This window comes from Ranitomeya variabilis, chromosome 1, assembly GCF_051348905.1.
Source record: "Ranitomeya variabilis isolate aRanVar5 chromosome 1, aRanVar5.hap1, whole genome shotgun sequence".
NCBI lineage: Eukaryota > Metazoa > Chordata > Amphibia > Anura > Dendrobatidae > Ranitomeya > Ranitomeya variabilis.
Genome location: NC_135232.1, coordinates 323,138,946 through 323,156,639, shown reverse-complemented (window position 1 = coordinate 323,156,639; position 17,694 = coordinate 323,138,946). Strand labels below are relative to the sequence as shown.

Below are 17,694 nucleotides of genomic sequence, written 5' to 3'. Positions count from 1 at the left end.
CCCTCTCCTCTCACAGTCAATATTTGTGGGGGCTGTCTATCCTTTGGGGATTTTCTCTGAGGCAAGATAGTTTTCCCTTTTCTATCTCTAGGGGTATTTAGTCCTCCGGCTGTGTCGAGATGTCTAGGGAGTGTTAGGTACATTCCACGGCTACTTCTAGTTGCGGTGTTAAGTTCAGGGTCTGCGGTTAGTACAGGTACCACCTTCTCCAGAGTACGTCCCATGCTGCTCCTAGGCCACCAGATCATAACAACACACATGCATTGTTCACTACTGAACACTGAAGGGCATGCAATGAAAGATTACATCCTGAAACCAGTGCCAGTCAGGATGTACTTTGTGGGCGGAGTTTGTACGGCCCCCGAAGGATGGTATAAATATCCAAATGGCCCTTGGCAGAAAAAAAATTCCCCAACCCTGACATAAAGTGACACTGGTCATATTTTAAAAAAAATTGTCTCCATCACTAAGGGGTGTTTTTTGGAACAAAACAATAGATCAGTCATGTCTTGTTAAAACTTTTATAGGAAATTCTTATCTACAATTTCAGATCTCAGACTTTGGCTTGTCCAAGTTTACAAGTAGCGCCTCTACGCAAGGTACTGAAGACTGTGAAGGGGTTGGCGGTACTCTGGAGTACATGCCACCTGAAGCATTTCAAGAAGGGTACCAGCCAAGCACATCAACGGATGTTTACAGGTAATTCACGACAAAGAGTAACCAAACATTAGTTAACATTTTTAAATGTGTTATTCTAATTGCAAACAGATCGGTGGGGATCCAGGTCGTGAGGCCAATAGCTCAAAACCGGCCAGGAAATGTACACCTCAGAAGACAGGAGCCCAAAGCTCCTACCTGAGGATGCACACAGATCAGAGTATGGATGCAATACAAACTCTATGCCCAAAACTAGGAGAAGTGTGCAGTTCAGAATAAAGGAAGAGCGTACTCCTCCTACCTCAGCGCAGATAATAGATAAACGTACAGAGTGCAATCTGTGCGCACGTTCAGGTAGGAGCAGAGCAATACTCTCCCCTAAGGTGAACACTTTTCAGAAATTTATTTATCAGGATCCAGTCTCATACCTCTCTGCATGCAAATAAAAGAACAACAAAAAAATGTTAATAAATGATTAGTTACTTTTTTTTTTGCTCCCCTTGTTCCCAGAGCCATAACTTTTTTACTTTTTATGTCAAAATGACCATGTGTGGGCTCGTTTTTTGCGGGACAAGTTGTACTTTTGAACGACACAATTGGTTTTAACATATTGTGTACTGGAAAATGGGAAGAAAATTCCAAATGCGGTGAAATTGCAAAAAAAGTGCAATTCCATAGTTGCTTTTTTTTTTACCATATTCACTAAATGCTAAAATTTACCTGCCACTATGATTCTCCAGATCATTACGAGTACGTAGATATCAAACAGGTCTAGGTTCTTTTTTATTTAAGTGCTGAAAAAACTTTGGTGAAAAAATGGCACCATTTCCCAAGACCTGTAGCGTCTCCATTTTTCGTGATTTGGGGCTGGGTGAAAACTTTTTTTTTTTTGCACGCCGAGCTGACATTTTTATTTATACCATTTTGGTGTTGATATGATCTTTTGGTCGCCCATTATTGCATTTTATTGCAATGTAGCGGCAACAAAAAAAATGTAATTCTGGCATCTTAAATTTTTTTCTTTTTATTCGATTTAGCGATCATGTTAATTATTTTTACATATTGATAGATTGAGCGATTATGAACTCGGCAATACCAAATATGTGTATGTTTAATTTTTTTGTATTGTTTTATTTTGAATCAGGCGAAAGGGGAGTGATATGAACTTTTATATATTTTTTTATTTTTCTAATATTTTTAAAAACATTTTTATGTACATTTTGCAAGCTTCAATAGTCTTCATGGGAGACTAGAAGCTGCAGTTGTCTGATCGGGTCTGCTTCATACAGGCGATGATGAGATTGCCTGTATGTAGCAGAAATGCTTATTTGCTATGAGCTCCGACCACCAGGCGTCGCTCATAGCAATTCAGTTATGACAACTATAGAGGTTTGCTGGAGACCTCTGGTTGTCATGCCAACCCGTCAGTGACCCGCGATCACGTGACGAGGTCACTGATGGGCAGGATTTCTGATGCGCTTACCGGAAGCATGAGTTAAATGCCGCTGTCGGAGAATGACAGCTGCATTTAACAGGTTAAGGCCGGCGTCACACTAGGCGTAAGTAAATACGGTCTGTTTTTTACGGCCGTAATACGCAGTAATTGTCCCAAAACACTGTTCCGTATTCAATGCGAGGATGTGATTTTTACGCTCAAATTTATCCGTGTGTCATCCGTACGGCATCCGTATGGCTTCCGTACAGCGATTTTTTTTCTCGCAGGCTTGCAAAATGGACATATCATGGATCCATCGGCTCAAATATTCTTAAAAACATACATACAGTCTATATATACAGTTATATGAAAAAGTTTGGGCACCCCTAATAATCTTAAGCTTAATGTTTTATAAAAATAGTTTTTTTTGCAACAGCTATTTTAGTTTCATATATCTAATAACTGTTGGACACAGTAATGTTTCTGCCTTGAAATGAGGTTTATTGTACTAACAGAAAATGTGCAATCTGCATTCAAACAAAATTTGACAGGTGCATAAGTATGGGCACCCTTATCATTTTCTTGTTTTAACCCCTTCACCCCCAAGGGTGGTTTGCACGTTAATGACCAGGCCAATTTTTACAATTCAGACCACTGTCCCTTTATGAGGTTATAACTCTGGAACGCTTCAACGGATCTTGGCGATTCTGACATTGTTTTCTCGTGACATATTGTACTTCATGATAGTGGTAAAAAATTTTCGATATAACTTACATTTATTTGTGAAAAAAATGGATATTTGGTGAAAATGTTGAAAATTTTGCAATTTTCCAACTTTGAATTTTTACGCCCTTAAATCACTGACATATGTCACGCAAAATACTTAATAAGTAACATTTCCCACATGTCTACTTTACATCAGCACACTTTTGGAACCAAATTTTTTTTTGTTACGGAGTTATAAGGGTTAAAAGTTGACCAGAAATTTCTCATTTTTACAACACCATTTTTTTTTTAGGGACCACATCTCATTTGAAGTCATTTTGAGGGGTCTATATGATAGAAAATACCCAAATGTGACACCATTTTAAAAACTGCACCCCTCAAGGTGCTCAAAACCACATTCAAGAAATTTATTAACCCTTCAGGTGTTTCACAGGAATTTTTGGAATGTTTAAATAAGAATGAACATTTAACTTTTTTTCACACAAAATTTATTTCAGCTCCAATTTGTTTTTTTACCAAGGGTAACAGGAGAAAATGGACCCCAAATGTTGTACAATTTGTCCTGAGTACGCTGATACCCCATATGTGGGGGTAAACCACTGTTTGGGCGCATGGCAGAGCTCAGAAGGGAAGGAGCGCCATTTGACTTTTCAATGCAAAATTGACTGGAATTAAGATGTGATGCCATGTTGCGTTTGGAGAGCCTCTGATGTGCCTAAACATTGAAACCCCCCACAAGTGACACCATTTTGGAAAGTAGACCCCTTAAGGAACTTATCTAGATGTGTGTTGAGCACTTTGACCCAACAAGTGCTTCACAGAAGTTTATAATGCAGAGCCGTAAATATAAAAAATCATATTTTTTCACAAAAATGATCTTTTCACCCCCATTTTTTTATTTTCCCAAGGGTAAGAAAAGAAATTAGACCACAAAAGTTGTTGTGCAATTTGTCCTGAGTACGACGATACCCCATATGTGGGGGTAAACCACTGTTTGGGCGCATAGCAGAGCTCGGAAGGGAAGGAGCGCTATTTTACTTTTCAATGCAAAATTGACTGGAATTAAGATGGGACGACATGTTGCGTTTGGACAGCCCCTGATGTGCCTAAACATTAAAACCCCCCACAAGTGACACCATTTTGGAAAGTAGACCCCCTAAGGAACTTATCTAGATGTGTGTTGTGAGAACTTTGAACCCCCAAGTGTTTCACTACAGTTTATAACGCAGAGCCGTGAAAATTAAAATTCCTCTTTTTTTCACAGAAATGATATTTTAGCCCCCAGCTTTGTATTTTTACAAGGGTAACATAATAAATTGGACCCCAAAAGTTGTTGTCCAATTTGTCCTGAGTACGCTGATACCCCATATGTGGGGGGGAACCACTGTTTGGGCGCATGACAGAGCTCGGAAGGGAAGGAGCGCCATTTGGAATGCAGACTTAAATGGATTGGTCTGCAGGCGTCACGTAGCAGATGCAGAGCCCCTGATGTACCCAAACAGTAGAAACCCCCCACAAGTGACCCCAAATTGGAAACTAGACCTCCCAAGGAACTTATCTAGATGTGTTGTGAGAACTTTGAACCCCCAAGTGTTTCACTACAGTTTATAACCCAGAGCCGTGAAAATAAAAAATCCTTTTTTTCCCAACCAACTTATTTTTTAGCCCCCAGTTTTGTATTTTCCCAAGGGTAACAGGAGAAATTGGACCCCAAAAGATGTTGTCCAATTTGTCCTGAGTACGCTGATACCCCATATGTTGGGGTAAACCCCTGTTTGGGTACACGGGAGAGCTCTGAAGGGAAGGAGCACTGTTTTACTTTTTCAACGCAGAATTGTCTGGAATTGAGATCGGATGCCATGTCCCGTTTGGAGAGCCCCTGATGTGCCTAAACAGTGGAAACCCCCCAATTATAACTGAAACCCTAATCCAAACACACCCCTTACCCTAATCCCAACGATAACCCTAACCACACCCCTAACCCTGACACACACCTAACCCTAATCCCAACCCTATTCCCAACCGTAAATGTAATCCAAACCCTAACCCTAACTTTAGCCCCAACCCTAACTGTAGCCTTAACCCTAGCCCCAACCCTAGCCCTAACCCTAGCCCTAACCCTAGCCCTAACCCTAGCAATAACCCTAACCCTAGCCCTAACCCTAACCCTAGCCCTAACCCTAACCCTAGCCCTAACCCTAACCCTAGCCCTAACCCTAACCCTAATGGGAAAATGGAAATAAATACATTTTTTTTATTTTTTTATTTTTCCCTAACTAAGGGGGTGATGAAGGGGGGTTTGATTTACTTTTATAGGGGGTTATTTAGCGGATTTTTATGATTGGCAGCCGTCACACACTGAAAGATGCTTGTTATTGCAAAAAATATTTTTTGCGTTACCACATTTTGAGAGCTATAATTTTTCCATATTTGAGTCCACAGAGTCATGTGAGGTCTTGTTTTTTGCGAGACGAGTTGACGTTTTTATTGGTAACATTTTCAGGCACATGACATTTTTTGATCACTTTTTATTCCGATTTATGTGAGGCAGAATGACCAAAAACCAGCTATTCATGAATTTCTTTTGGGGGAGGCGTTTATACCGTTTCGCGTTTGGTAAAATTGATAAAGCAGTTTTATTCGTCGGGTCAGTACGATTACAGCGATATCTCATTTATATCATTTTTTTATGTTTTGGCACTTTTATACGATAAAAGCTATTTTATAGAAGAAATAATTATTTTGGTATCTGTTGTGAACTCTGTTTTTGGGCTCCCTCTTGTGGTCACAAGTGGTACTGTGTGAGTGTTTTCTTTGGGCTCCCTCTGGTGGCTCTTTGTGTCATTCTGCAGGTCTGAGGTTTGATCAGCTGTCTCGTTAGCTGGTTCCTATTTAGCTCACCTGGACTATCAGTTGTTGCCTGCTGTCGTATTCAGTGCTATTCTGTTTGCTCCTGTCTACATCCGTTACCAGTCTCTCCAAGAGAAGCTAAGTTCTGTTTGCTTATTCTTGCTCATCTGTGTTCAATATGTTCCTAGAATATTATGAGTTTTGTCCAGCTTGCTAATATGTGATTTCTCTGCTTGCTGGTAGCTCTGGGGTGCTGAGTTGCTCCCCCCACATCGTTAGTTGGTGTGGGGGTTCTCGCATTCTCTGCGTGGATATTTTTGTATAGGGTTTTTTACTGACCGCACAGATCCCTTGCTATTTTCTGCTATGTAGTGTTAGCGGGCCTCATTTGCTTAACCTGTTTCATCTCTGCGTTTGTCTTTTCCTCTTAACTCACCGTTATTATTTGTGGGGGGCTGTTCTATTTCTTTGGGGTTATTTCTCTGAGGCAAGTGAGGTCTTACTTTATCTCTAGGGGTAGTCAGTTTCTCAGGCCGTGAAGAGATGTCTAGGATTTCAGGAAACGTTCCACGGCTACCTTTAGTGTGTTTGGTTAGGATCAGGTTTGCGGTCAGTCCAGTTACCACATCCCCAGAGCTCGTCCTATTATCTCTTACTTAGCTGGTTAGATTTGTGATCCTAAGCCACTGGGATCATAACAGGTATCGCTTTATTCTCAGGACTATAACTTTTTTATTTTTTTGCTGATGATGCTGTATGGCGGCTCGTTTTTTGCAGGACAAGATGACGTTTTCAGTGGTACCATGGTTATTTATATCTGTCTTTTTGATCGCGTGTTATTCCACTTTTTGTTCGGCGGTATGGTAATAAAGCGTTGTTTTTTGCTTCGTTTTTTTTTTTTTCTCACGGTGTTTACTGAAGGGGTTAACTAGTGATATAGTTTTATAGGTTGGGTCGTTACGGACGCGGCGATACTAAATATGTGTACTTTTATTGTTTTATTTTTTTTATTTAGATAAATGTATTTATGGGAATAATATTTTTTTTTTTTCTTTATTTAGGAATTTATTTTTTATTTATTTTTTTACACATGTGGAAAATTTTTTTTTTTACATTTTTACTTTGTCCCAGGGGGGGACATCAGAGATCGTTGATCTGACAGTGTGCATAGCACTCTGTCAGATCGGCGATCTGCTGTACAGGGCTGCAGGCTTACCAGCGCCTGCTCTGAGCAGGCACTCGGTAAGCCACCTCCCTGCCTGCAGGACCCGGATGCCGCGGCCATCTTGGATCCGGGACGATCTGCGGCGAGGAGGGAGGTAGGAGACCCTCGGAGCAACGCGATCACATGGCGTTGCTCCGGGGGTCTCAGGGAAGCCCGCAGGGAGCCCCCTCCCTGCGCGATGCTTCCATATACCGCCGGTACACCGCGATCATGTTTGATCGCGGTGTGCCGGGGGTTAATGTGCCGGGGGCAGTCCGTGACCGCTCCTGGCACATAGTGCCGGATGTCAGCTGCGATATGCAGCTGACACTCGGCCGCGCTCCCCCCGTGAGCTCGGCCGATCGCGTATGACGTACTATCCCGTCAGTGGTCATACGGGCCCACCCCACCTCGACGGGATAGTACGTCAGATGTCAGAAAGGGGTTAAATACTCCTACCTACTTTTTACTGATTACTAAAGCACTTTTTTTGGTTTTGTAACCTCATTGAGCTTTGAACTTCATAGCCAGGTGTATGCAATCATGAGAAAAGCTACTTAAAGTGGCCACTTGCAAGATGTTCTCCTGTTTGAATCTCCTCTGCAGAGTGGCATCATGGGCTCCTCAAAACAACTGTGAAATGATCTGAAAACAAATTCAACATAGTTTTTCAAGGGAAGAATACAAAAAGCTGTCTAAGAGATTTAACCTGTCAATTTCCACTGTGAGGAACATAGTAAGGAAATGGAAGAACACAGGTACAGTTCTTGTTAAAGCCAGAAGTGGCAGGCCAAGAAAAACATCAGAAAGGCAGAGAAGAAGAATGGTGAGATCAGTCAAGGACAATCCTCAGACCACCTCCAGAGAGCTGCAGCATCAACTTGCTGCAGATGGTGTCACTGTGCATTGGTCAACTATACAACGCACTTTGCACAAGGAGAAGCTGTATGGGAGAGTGATGCTAAAGAAGCCGTTTCTGCAAGCATGCCACAAACAGAGTCGGCTGAGGTATGCAAAAGCACATTTGGAGAAGCCATTTTCTTTTTGGAAGAAGGTCCTATGGACTGATGAAACCAAGATTGAGTTGTTTGGTCATACTGCAGCGCCCCCACTGTCGCAGGGTAGAGGGGTACCCGGTACCGGGCCTCTGAGTCTCTGTTCTGGGGTTGTCACGGTGACTAGACCCGGTCCGTGACCCTGCTGAGGGGCGCCCAAATAATAGGTGTGGATGGTGGTGGTGGTGCGGTGCAGTAAATAACGAGGACACCAGGTTGCAGTCTTTTTACCTCTTTACTGAAGGCTTCAGGGTCCTCAATCCGGAATACGGTTAACTGGGCTGCGCAAGCCTGGTCGGTCCGATGGCACCTCCAGAGTTCCCTTTGCAGGTGGAAATCTGTGCCTACCTGCTAGCGCTTGTGTGTTGTAGTCCTCCCCTGCTGAGCACCACGGGATAGTCCTCACAACTGTTGTGTCTGTTTCTCGTGTTCCCTCACAACTCGATTCTGATGTTCTTCCACGTCCCCCAGATCTTATGGTTAGGACGCACCCGTATGACGGGGAGGCTCGGAGCTATTCCGGGACTCTAGGGTCGCCCCACTCCTGTTGTTACCCCCCTGTGTCTTCCTAGGTCAATTGGGTGAGACAGCCCGCCTCTAACTGACTGTCCTGCCGTAGGTTTGAAGTTTGGCTTGGAGCTCTATACTTCCTCGGCGTTCCGGCCACCAGTATTGCGCCTCAGTAGGATGTTGCCTCGTCTTACAGCACGACTCCTACTGGTATTCTCCTTGTTGCGTTGATCTCGTTTCTCACTCAGCACAATAAACCTCGCTTCTTGTCCTTTCTTGGGGTACCGCCGCTATATCGTGCAGGCGCGGTCCCGTAACGTTCTTTCTGGTTGCTAGGCCTCTGTCAGGATCCGACCCCTGACAGGGACCCCTCTGAATCTTCCCCCTACAACACCCTCTGCCACAAGGTGTTGCCTGGTTCCAACCCAGTCAGCTTTCTCTTCTAACTTCCTGCTTAACCCCCAGTTTTACCAGATTGTGAGGAGTGTTGTGAATTTGGTTTCTGGGCTCCCCCGGTGGTCACTGGTGGTACTGAACTTGTGTGCTTCATCTCCTTTGTTCACCTGTTTCCATCAGGATGTGGGAGTTTTCTATTTAACCTTGCTCCTCAGTCATTTCTATGCCGGCCAACAATGTTACCAGAAGCCTTTCTGTTGCATGTTCCTGCTCCTAGACTACTATCAGCTAAGTTGGACTTGTAGTCCTAAGATTGTTTTGCATTTTTGTTCCAGTTCTCTGTGATTGAATATTTCTGAGACTGGAAGCTCTTGTGAGCTGAAATTGGCACTCTGGTGTCATGAGTTGATATTAGAGTCTTAAAGTAATTTCAGGATGGTGTTTTGAAAAGGGTTTTCAGCTGACTGTGTAGTTCCCTTTTCTGTCTTCCTACTATCTAGTAAGCGGACCTCAATTTGCTAAACCTATTTTCATACTTCGTATGTCAATTTCCTCTGAAATCACCGACAATATATGTGGGGGCTACTGTCTGCCTTTTGGGGAAAATTTCTCTAGAGGTAAGCCAGGTCTGTATTTTCCTCTGCTAGGGTCAGTCAGTCCTCCGGCTGGCGCTGGGCGTCTAGGGATAAAACGTAGGCACGCTACCCGGCCACTGTTAGTTGTGCGGTAGGTTTAGCTCACAGTCAGCTCGAGTTCCCATCTTCCAAGAGCTAGTCCTTTGTATGCTTTACTACGTTCTCTTGCCATTGAGAACCATGACAGTTTGGCCGGCCAAGGGTTAAATAATTGGCAGAAGAAAGGAGAGAAAAGAAGTCTGCAGAGTATTTTTTTTTTTTTTTTTTTCTGAGTTTGCTCATTAGTTGATTCACTTGCATCTCTGCTTACTGCAGCCTTCGTCTCTCTCTCCTTCTAATCCTTGAATGGTTCTGATTTCACCTGATAAAAATGGATCAGCAGAGTTTAGCTACAGGTTTGAATAATCTCGCTATGAAGGTTCAAAGTTTACAGGATTTTGTAATTCATGCTCCTATATCTGAACCTAGAATTCCTTTACCTGAATTTTTCTCCGGGGATAGATCTCGCTTCCAGAATTTCAAACATAATTGTAAATTATTTTTGTCTCTGAGATCTCGCTCCACTGGAGATCCTGCACAGCAGGTCAGGATTGTAATTTCCTTGCTCCGGGGCGACCCTCAGGATTGGGCATTTGCTTTGGCACCAGGGGATCCTGCGTTGCTCAATGTGGATGCGTTTTTCCTGGCATTGGGGTTGCTTTATGAGGAACCTCATTTAGAGATTCAGGCTGAAAAAGCCTTGATGGCCCTGTCTCAGGGGCAAGATGAGGCTGAAATATACTGCCAAAAATTTCGTAAGTGGTCTGTGCTTACTCAGTGGAATGAGTGCGCCCTGGCGGCGAATTTCAGAGAGGGTCTCTCTGATGCCATTAAAGATGTTATGGTGGGGTTCCCTGTGCCTACAGGTCTGAATGAGTCCATGACAATGGCCATTCAGATTGATCGGCGTTTGCGGGAGCGCAAACCTGTGCACCATTTGGCGGTGTCTACTGAGAAGGCGCCAGAGATTATGCAATGTGATAGAATTCTGTCCAGAAGCGAACGACAGAATTTTAGGCGAAAAAATGGGTTATGCTTCTATTGCGGTGATCCAACTCATGTTATATCAGCATGCTCTAAACGTACTAAGAAGGTTGATAAGTCTGTTTCAATTGGCACTTTACAGTCTAAGTTTATTCTATCTGTGACCCTGATTTTCTCTTTATCGTCTATTACCGCGGACGCCTATGTCGACTCTGGCGCTGCTTTGAGTCTTATGGATTGGTCCTTTGCCAAACGCTGTGGGTTTAATTTAGAGCCTCTGGAAGTTCCTATACCTCTGAAGGGTATTGACTCCACGCCATTGGCTAGTAATAAACCACAATACTGGACACAAGTAACTATGCGTATTAATCCGGATCACCAGGAGATTATTCGCTTCCTTGTGTTGTATAATCTACATGATGTGTTGGTGCTTGGATTGCCATGGCTGCAATCTCATAACCCAGTCCTCGACTGGAAAGCAATGTCTGTGTTAAGCTGGGGATGTCAGGGGACTCATGGGGACTTACCTTTGGTTTCCATTTCGTCATCTATTCCCTCTGAGATTCCGGAATTTTTATCTGATTATCGTGACGTTTTTGAGGAGCCTAAACTTGGTTCACTACCTCCGCACAGAGATTGCGATTGTACTATAGATCTGATTCCGGGCAGTAAGTTTCCAAAGGGTCGTTTATTTAATCTATCTGTGCCTGAACATGCTGCTATGCGGGAATATATTAAGGAGTCCTTGGAAAAGGGACATATTCGTCCTTCGTCATCTCCCTTAGGAGCCGGTTTTTTCTTTGTATCTAAAAAAGATGGCTCTTTGAGGCCGTGTATTGATTATCGGCTTTTGAATAAAATCACGGTTAAATATCAGTATCCTTTGCCACTGCTTACTGATTTGTTTGCTCGAATAAAGGGGGCCAAGTGGTTCTCTAAGATTGATCTTCGTGGGGCGTATAATTTAGTGCGAATTAAGCAGGGGGATGAGTGGAAAACCGCATTTAATACGCCTGAGGGCCATTTTGAGTATTTAGTAATGCCTTTTGGTTTTTCAAATGCCCCTTCAGTCTTTCAGTCTTTTATGCATGACATTTTCCGTGAATATTTGGATAAATTTATGATTGTGTATCTGGATGATATTTTGGTTTTTTCGGATGACTGGGACTCTCATGTCCAACAGGTCAGGAGGGTTTTTCAGGTTTTGCGCTCTAATTCCTTGTGTGTAAAGGGTTCTAAGTGTGTTTTTGGGGTTCAAAAGATTTCGTTTTTGGGGTACATTTTTTCCCCCTCTTCCATTGAGATGGACCCTGTCAAGGTTCAGGCTATTTGTGATTGGACGCAACCCTCTTCTCTTAAGAGCCTTCAGAAGTTTTTGGGCTTTGCTAATTTTTATTGTCGATTTATAACTGGTTTTTCTGATGTTGCTAAGCCGTTGACTGATTTGACTAAGAAGGGTGCTGATGTTGCTGATTGGTCCCCTGCTGCTGTGGAGGCCTTTCGGGAGCTTAAGCGCCGCTTTTCTTCCGCCCCTGTATTGCGTCAGCCTGATGTTACTCTTCCTTTTCAGGTTGAGGTCGACGCTTCAGAAATCGGAGCTGGGGCGGTTTTGTCGCAGAAAAGTTCCGACTGCTCCGTGATGAGACCTTGCGCGTTCTTTTCTCGTAAATTTTCGCCCGCTGAGCGAAATTATGATATTGGTAATCGGGAGCTCTTGGCTATGAAGTGGGCTTTTGAGGAGTGGCGTCATTGGCTTGAGGGGGCTAGACATCAGGTGGTGGTATTGACCGACCACAAGAATTTGATTTATCTTGAGTCTGCCAGGCGCCTGAATCCTAGACAGGCGCGCTGGTCGTTATTTTTCTCTCGGTTTAATTTTGTGGTTTCTTACCTACCGGGTTCTAAAAATGTGAAGGCGGATGCCCTTTCTAGGAGTTTTGAGCCTGATTCCCCTGGTAATTCTGAACCTACAGGTATCCTTAAAGATGGAGTGATATTATCTGCTGTTTCCCCAGACTTGCGACGGGTCTTGCAGGAGTTTCAGGCGGATAGACCTGATCGTTGCCCGCCTGGTAGACTGTTTGTTCCGGATGATTGGACCAGTAGAGTCATCTCGGAGGTCCATTCTTCTGCGTTAGCTGGTCATCCTGGAATCTTTGGTACCAGGGATTTGGTGGCTAGGTCCTTCTGGTGGCCTTCCCTGTCGCGAGATGTGCGAGGTTTTGTGCAGTCTTGTGATGTTTGTGCTCGGGCCAAGCCTTGTTGTTCTCGGGCTAGTGGATTGTTATTATCTTTGCCTATTCCGAAGAGACCTTGGACTCACATCTCCATGGATTTTATTTCTGATCTCCCTGTTTCTCAGAAGATGTCTGTCATCTGGGTGGTGTGTGACCGTTTCTCTAAGATGGTCCATTTGGTCCCCTTGCCTAAATTGCCTTCCTCATCCGAGCTGGTTCCTCTGTTTTTTCAAAATGTGGTTCGCTTGCATGGTATTCCGGAGAATATCGTTTCTGACAGGGGAACTCAATTCGTGTCTAGATTTTGGCGAGCATTCTGTGCTAGGATGGGCATTGATTTGTCTTTTTCGTCTGCTTTCCATCCTCAGACTAATGGCCAGACCGAGCGAACTAATCAGACCTTGGAGACTTATTTGAGGTGTTTTGTGTCTGCGGATCAGGATGATTGGGTTGCCTTTTTGCCCTTGGCGGAGTTTGCCCTCAATAATCAGGCTAGTTCTGCCACCTTGGTTTCTCCTTTCTTCTGTAATTCGGGGTTTCATCCTCGTTTCTCTTCCGGTCAGGTGGAGTCTTCGGATTGTCCTGGAGTGGATGCTGTGGTGGAGAGGTTGCATCAGATTTGGGGGCATGTGGTGGACAATTTGAAGTTGTCCCAGGAGAAGACTCAGCAGTTTGCCAACCGCCGTCGTCGTGTTGGTCCTCGTCTTTGTGTTGGGGACTTGGTGTGGTTGTCTTCTCGTTTTGTCCCTATGAAGGTTTCTTCTCCTAAGTTTAAGCCTCGGTTCATCGGCCCGTACAAGATATTGGAGATTCTTAACCCTGTGTCCTTTCGTTTGGACCTCCCTGCATCTTTTTCTATTCATAATGTCTTCCATCGGTCATTGTTGCGCAGGTATGAGGTACCGGTTGTGCCTTCCGTTGAGCCTCCTGCTCCGGTGTTGGTTGAGGGTGAGTTGGAGTACGTTGTCGAGAAGATCTTGGACTCCCGTGTTTCCAGACGGAGACTTCAGTATCTGGTCAAGTGGAAGGGCTACGGTCAGGAGGATAATTCTTGGGTGACAGCCTCTGATGTTCATGCCTCCGATTTGGTCCGTGCCTTTCATAGGGCTCATCCTGATCGCCCTGGTGGTTCTGGTGAGGGTTCGGTGCCCCCTCCTTGAGGGGGGGGTACTGTTGTGAATTTGGTTTCTGGGCTCCCCCGGTGGTCACTGGTGGTACTGAACTTGTGTGCTTCATCTCCTTTGTTCACCTGTTTCCATCAGGATGTGGGAGTTTTCTATTTAACCTTGCTCCTCAGTCATTTCTATGCCGGCCAACAATGTTACCAGAAGCCTTTCTGTTGCATGTTCCTGCTCCTAGACTACTATCAGCTAAGTTGGACTTTTAGTCCTAAGTTTGTTTTGCATTTTTGTTCCAGTTCTCTGTGATTGAATATTTCTGAGGCTGGAAGCTCTTGTGAGCTGAAATTGCCACTCTGGTGTCATGAGTTGATATTAGAGTCTTAAAGTAATTTCAGGATGGTGTTTTGAAAAGGGTTTTCAGCTGACTGTGTAGTTCCCTTTTCTGTCTTCCTACTATCTAGTAAGCGGACCTCAATTTGCTAAACCTATTTTCATACTTCGTATGTCAATTTCCTCTGAAATCACCGACAATATATGTGGGGGCTACTGTCTGCCTTTTGGGGAAAATTTCTCTAGAGGTAAGCCAGGTCTGTATTTTCCTCTGCTAGGGTCAGTCAGTCCTCCGGCTGGCGCTGGGCGTCTAGGGATAAAACGTAGGCACGCTACCCGGCCACTGTTAGTTGTGTGGTAGGTTTAGCTCACAGTCAGCTCGAGTTCCCATCTTCCAAGAGCTAGTCCTTTGTATGCTTTACTACGTTCTCTTGCCATTGAGAACCATGACAGAGGAGTGGCCTAATGAATAGAACCCTTAGCTCCCCCTGGAGGCCATACTGTGAAGTGTATTGGTGTCTGTGATACCTGGTCAGATGAACTCCTTCAGTGCCATCAGACGTACCATAGCCCCCCTTAGCGGCGGAGCCACAGTACTGCAACGACCAGGACTCTGGGGCGCTGCAATACAAAAAGGCGTTATGCATGGCGGCAAAAAAACACAGCATTCCAAGAAAAACACTTGCTACCCACAGTAAAATTTGGTGGAGGTTCCATCATGCTTTGGGGCTATGTGGCCAATGCCGGCACCGGGAATCTTGTTAAAGTTGAGGGACGCATGGATTCCTCTCAGTATCAGCAGATTCTTGACAATAATGTTCATGAATCAGTGACAAAGTTGAAGTTACGCAGGGGATGGATCTTTCAGCAAGACAATGATCCAAATCTACTCAGGCATTCATGCAGAGGAACAATTACACTGTTCTGGAATGGCCATCCCAGTCCCCAGACCTGAATATCATTGAACATCTGTGGGATCATTTGAAGAGGGCTGTCCATGCTCGGCGACCATCAAACTTAACTGAACTGGAATTGTTTTCTAAAGAGGAATGGTCAAAAATACCTTCATCCAGGATCCAGGAACTCCTTAAAAGTTACAGGAAGCGACTAGAGGCTGTTATTTTTGCAAAAGGAGGATCTACTAAATATTAATGTCACTTTTCTGGTGAGATGCCCATACTTATGCACCTGTCAAATTTTGTTTGAATGCAGATTGCACATTTTCTGTCAGTACAATAAATCTTATTTCAAGGCAGAAACATTACTGTGTCCAACAGTTATTAGATATATGAAACTGAAATAGCTGTTGCAAAAAAAACCAATTTTTATAAAACATTAATAGGGGTGCCCAAACTTTTTCATATAACTGTATATATATATATATATATATATATATGTCAGTATATATATATACTAGATGGTGGCCCGATTCTAACGCATCGGGTATTCTACAATATGCATGTCCACGTAGTATATTGCCCAGCCACATAGTATATTGCCCAGTCACGTAGTATATTGCCCAGCCACGTAGTATATTGCCCAGCCACGTAGTATATTGCCCAGCCATGTAGTATATTGTCCAGGCATGTAGTATATTGCCAAGTGACGTAGTATATTGCCCAGCGACGTATTATATTGCCCAGCGACGTAGTATATTGCCCAGTTACGTAGTATATTGCCCAGTGACGTAGTATACAGCACAGAGCCACGTAGTATATTGCCTAGCCACGTAGTATATTGCCCAGCGACGTAGTATATTGCCCAGCCACGTAGTATATTGCCCAGCCACGTAGTATATTGCCCAGCCACGTAGTATATTGTCCAGGCACGTAGTATATTGCCAAGTGACGTAGTATATTGCCCAGCGACGTATTATATTGCCCAGCGACGTAGTATATTGCCCAGTTACGTAGTATATTGCCCAGTGACTGTTGTGAATTCTGTCTGGGCTCCCTCTGGTGGCCTTTAGCGATACTGCGGGTCTGGAGATTGGCTCAGCTGCCTCATTTCCTGCTTTGCTGGTTCCTATTTAACTCCACCTGCACCTTTGTTTGTTGCCTGCTGTCGTTGTATTCAGTACTGGTTCTGATCTCTCTGGACTTCCTTGTGACCTGTCTCCATCCGGAGAAGCTAAGTCTTGCTAGTTCATGTTTGCTCATTTTTCTCTTGAAAATATGTTTCATTATATGATGAGTTCAGTCCAGCTTGCTTATATGTGATTTTTTGCTTGCTGGAAGTTCTGGGGTGCAGAGTGCGCCCCTCCCATCGTGAGTCGGTGTGGGGGTTCTTGTATTTTCTGCGTGGATAGTTTTTGATAGTTTTTGTACTGACCGCACAGATCCCTTGCTATCTTCAGTCTATTGTTATGACCCCAATGGCGAGGGTCTCAGAGGAACGTGGAAGTCTGCAGAATACAAAAATCCAGCTCATAGGGCAGTGGTAACTGGGTTGACCATATATCTACTCCTAACGCCAACACTAGAAGTAGCCGGGGATCATTCCTACGTTGATTCTAGATGACACGCGCCAGCCGGAGAATCTAGCTACCCCTAGTAGAGGAAAACAAAGACCTTTCTTGCCTCCAGAGAAGGGGACCCCAAAGCTGGATAGAAGCCCCCCACAAATAATGACGGTGAGGTAAGAGGAAATGACAAACACAGAAATGAACCAGGTTTAGCACAGAGAGGCCCGCTAACTGATAGCAGAATAAAGAAAGATAACTTATATGGTCAACAAAAACCCTATCAAAATCCACACTGGAAATTCAAGAACCCCCGAACCGTCTAACGGTCCGGGGGGAGAACACCAGCCCCCTAGAGCTTCCAGCAAAGGTCAGGATATAAATTTGGAACAAGCTGGACAAAAATACAAAACCAAAACAAATAGCAAAAAGCAAAAGGCAGACTTAGCTGATATAACTGGAACCAGGATCAGTAGACAAGAGCACAGCAGACTAGCTCTGATAACTACGTTGCCAGGCATTGAACTGAAGGTCCAGGGAGCTTATATAGCAACACCCCTAACTAACGACCCAGGTGCGGATAAAAGGAATGACAGAAAAACCAGAGTCAAAAAACTAGTAACCACTAGAGGGAGCAAAAAGCAAATTCACAACAGTACCCCCCCCTTAGTGAGGGGTCACCGAACCCTCACCACGACCACCAGGGCGATCAGGATGAGCGGCATGAAAGGCACGAACTAAATCGGCCGCATGAACATCAGAGGCGACCACCCAGGAATTATCCTCCTGACCATAGCCCTTCCACTTGACCAGGTACTGAAGCCTCCGCCTGGAGAGGCGAGAATCCAAGATCTTCTCCACCACGTACTCCAACTCGCCCTCAACCAACACCGGAGCAGGAGGCTCAGCAGAAGGAACTACAGGCACAATGTACCGCCGCAACAAGGACCTATGAAATACATTGTGAATAGCAAACGACACAGGAAGATCCAGACGAAAAGATACAGGATTAAGGATTTCCAATATCTTGTAAGGCCCAATAAAACGAGGTTTA

General features: G+C 44.3%; 1 protein-coding gene across 3 annotated transcripts in view; it reads left to right on the top strand.

Moving 5' to 3' along the window:
- LOC143817098 (receptor-interacting serine/threonine-protein kinase 3-like) overlaps positions 1–17,694 on the top strand; it is a 121,656-nt gene that overhangs the window by 14,893 nt on the left and 89,069 nt on the right. For all 3 annotated transcript variants that reach the window (XM_077298218.1, XM_077298235.1, XM_077298225.1), the window contains one exon: positions 551–699. In XM_077298218.1, the coding sequence (XP_077154333.1) occupies positions 551–699 (149 nt within the window). The remainder of the gene's footprint in view (positions 1–550; positions 700–17,694) is intronic.